At 60.4% G+C, this 2,530-nt stretch overlaps 1 protein-coding gene across 1 annotated transcript; it reads right to left on the reverse strand.

Annotated features, from left to right (window-relative positions):
• Positions 1–1,570: 1,570 nt before the first annotated feature.
• On the reverse strand, positions 1,571–2,530 carry LOC145991729 (uncharacterized). The gene has a single exon (XM_083127783.1). The coding sequence runs from the start codon at positions 2,528–2,530 to the stop codon at positions 1,571–1,573; it is 960 nt and encodes a 319-aa protein (XP_082983909.1).

Raw genomic sequence — 2,530 nt, forward strand, 5'->3', positions numbered from 1 at the left:
GCGTAGACTGCGAGAAGTTCGCGGTAGTACGGTGGCCACTCGGTCTGCTTGGTGGTGAGTTTCCGGGAGAAAAAGGCGAGGGGTTGCCACGAGCCGTTGGCGAACTGTTGCAGGCATGCACCGACGGAGGTGGCGGAGGCATTGGTGAAAAGTCCCAGCGGGGCTTCGGGATGCGGATGGGCCAGGAGCGTGGCGTTGGCAAGGCTGGTCTTGCAGGCCTCGAAAGCTTGTTCCAGGTCCGGCGTCCATGGGAATGGCTGGGATCCTCGGAGGGGGGTGACGGCAGCGTGCAGAGGAGCTTGGTGTTCGGCAGAAGATGGCAGGAAACGACGGTAGAAGTTGATCATGCCGAGGAAGCGACGCACGCCGCGAGCCGTGGCTGGTCGTTTGAAGTCCTGTAGGTCTGCGATGCGGTCGGGAAGCGGTCGTGTACCGGCAGCGGAGACTTCGTACCCAAGGAACGTGACGGAGGGGGTCCCAATCACACACTTCTGGGTGTTAATCAGGATGCCGTGGTCCGAGAGACGTCCGAAGAGGGCGCGTAGGTGTTCGCGGTGTTCCTCGTGGTTGCGTGATGAGACGAGTATATCGTCGATGAATGGAAAGCAGAAATCCAGTCCTGAGAGCACTTCGTCGATGAAACGCTGGAACGTCTGCCCGGCGTTGCGTAGTCCGAAGGTCATGTATGGGAACTCGAACAACCCGAATGGCGTGGTGATCGCTGTCTTCGGGATGTCGTCTGGGTTGACAGGAATTTGTGTGTACGCCTTGACCAAGTCGATGACCGAGAAGACGGTGCATCCGTGGAGGTGGTTGCTGAAATCGTGGATGTGCCTCACTGGATAGCTGTCCGGAATCGTCCGGGCATTGAGGCCACGGTAGTCCCCGCACGGTCTCCAGCCCTCCGTTTTCTTGGGTACCATGTGCAGCGGCGAAGACCAGGGGCTGTCGGAGCGACGTGCGGTGCCTTCGCGCAACATGAAGTCGAATTCGGCCTTGGCTATTTGTAGGCGATCTGGAGCTAGGCGGCGAGGTCGGCTGGACACGGGGGGGCCCGGGGTCGTCCGGATGTAGTGAACCGTGGAGTGACGAACTTCTCGCGGCGTGCCGGCGGGACGCGTGAGCGTCGGGAAATCGGCTAGGACGTCGCTGTATGAAGAATCGTTTGACAAGGCCTTGATGCTGGGTTGCATAGTGTTCGTTGGCTGGCAGGGAGCCGAGAGTCCCGTTCGTCCGTCGAGCAGGCGCTTGTTGCGACAATCCGGCAGCAGCTCAAAGTGGTCCAGGAAGTCCGATCCGATGATGGGCACGGAAACGTCCGCGACGACGAAACGCCATGAAAACTCGCGACGCAGGCCGAGTTTGAGGCAGAGGGGCAGAATTCCGTACGTCTTGATCGTCGAGTCGTTTGCGGCACTGAGCACGTAGTCGGTCGGATGGCGTCGGTCCGGGAGCAAACGTCTCGGGAAACAACAAATATCCGTCCCTGTGTCGACGAGGAAGCGGTGGCGGCTATAGCGGTCGGTCACGTACAGGCGGCTTCCACCAGGACGGCAGCCGTTTGCCGCGACTAGCGGCTGCCGTTGGTGTTTGTTGTCGCGGGCGAGTACGTGCATGGGTCGTTGCACCTCTGAGCCTGGTCGCCGAAGCGGTGGTGATACCAGCATATTCCCTCATCTCTTCCTCTTGACGGCGATCTGCGGCCGTAGCGGCGCGGGCTGGTACGGTCACGCGATTGCGAGCGGCCGCGGAAGGCGCGAAAGTCGCTTTGCAGGGACGCGACTTGACGAGTTAGCTCCTCGACGCGTTGGAGAAGCCGAACCGTGTCGGAGGCGGGCGCGAGTGGCGTCGCGGTCGCGCAGATAGCCGGCGGGTTGGGCGAGACGAACTGTGCGGCGATGTTGCTTGTCGCGGGGGTGAGCATGGGGGGGCTCACCTCCATGATGCGGTCCGCGAGCGTGGCAAGTTGGTCCAGCGGAAGTTCCGAAGACTGCACCTGCAGAATCGCTTGAACTTGAGCAGGCAGGCGTTGGAGCCACAACGTGCGCAGCAAGTCGTCACGCATGGGAGTGGTGCCTGCGAGTGACTGGAGGTGACGTAGGAACTGGGACGGTTTGCGACTGCCCATTTCTTCTTCCATCAGGATCTGCCGCAATCGCTGATTTTCAGACAGGGAAAATCTTCGCGTGAGTTCTGTCCGCAGCCGGGTGTAAGGGTCGGTTGCCGGTGGTGTACGTATAATGTCTCTCACTTCGAACGCGTACCGACCTTCTAACTGTCCCACGACGTATGCGAACTTCGTCTCCTCCCGGGTGATGTGGGCGATGGTGAACTGGGCCTCCACTTGGGAGAACCACAATTCCATGTCCTCGGGCCAGAATGGGGGGAGCTTCACACTCACTCGATGTACGGAGTCCTGTTGCGATTGTACTGCGTGCGGTGCTGGAGTCCTCGGTTGAAGTGCTTGCTGTCTGAGTTGCTCGTTTTCCCGCCTGAGTTGGTCGAGCTGCGCTTGAAGTTCATCTGTCAT

The sequence above is a fragment of the Lepisma saccharinum genome, chromosome 8, assembly GCF_977018435.1.
Source record: "Lepisma saccharinum chromosome 8, izLepSacc3.1, whole genome shotgun sequence".
NCBI classification, from domain to species: domain Eukaryota; kingdom Metazoa; phylum Arthropoda; class Insecta; order Zygentoma; family Lepismatidae; genus Lepisma; species Lepisma saccharinum.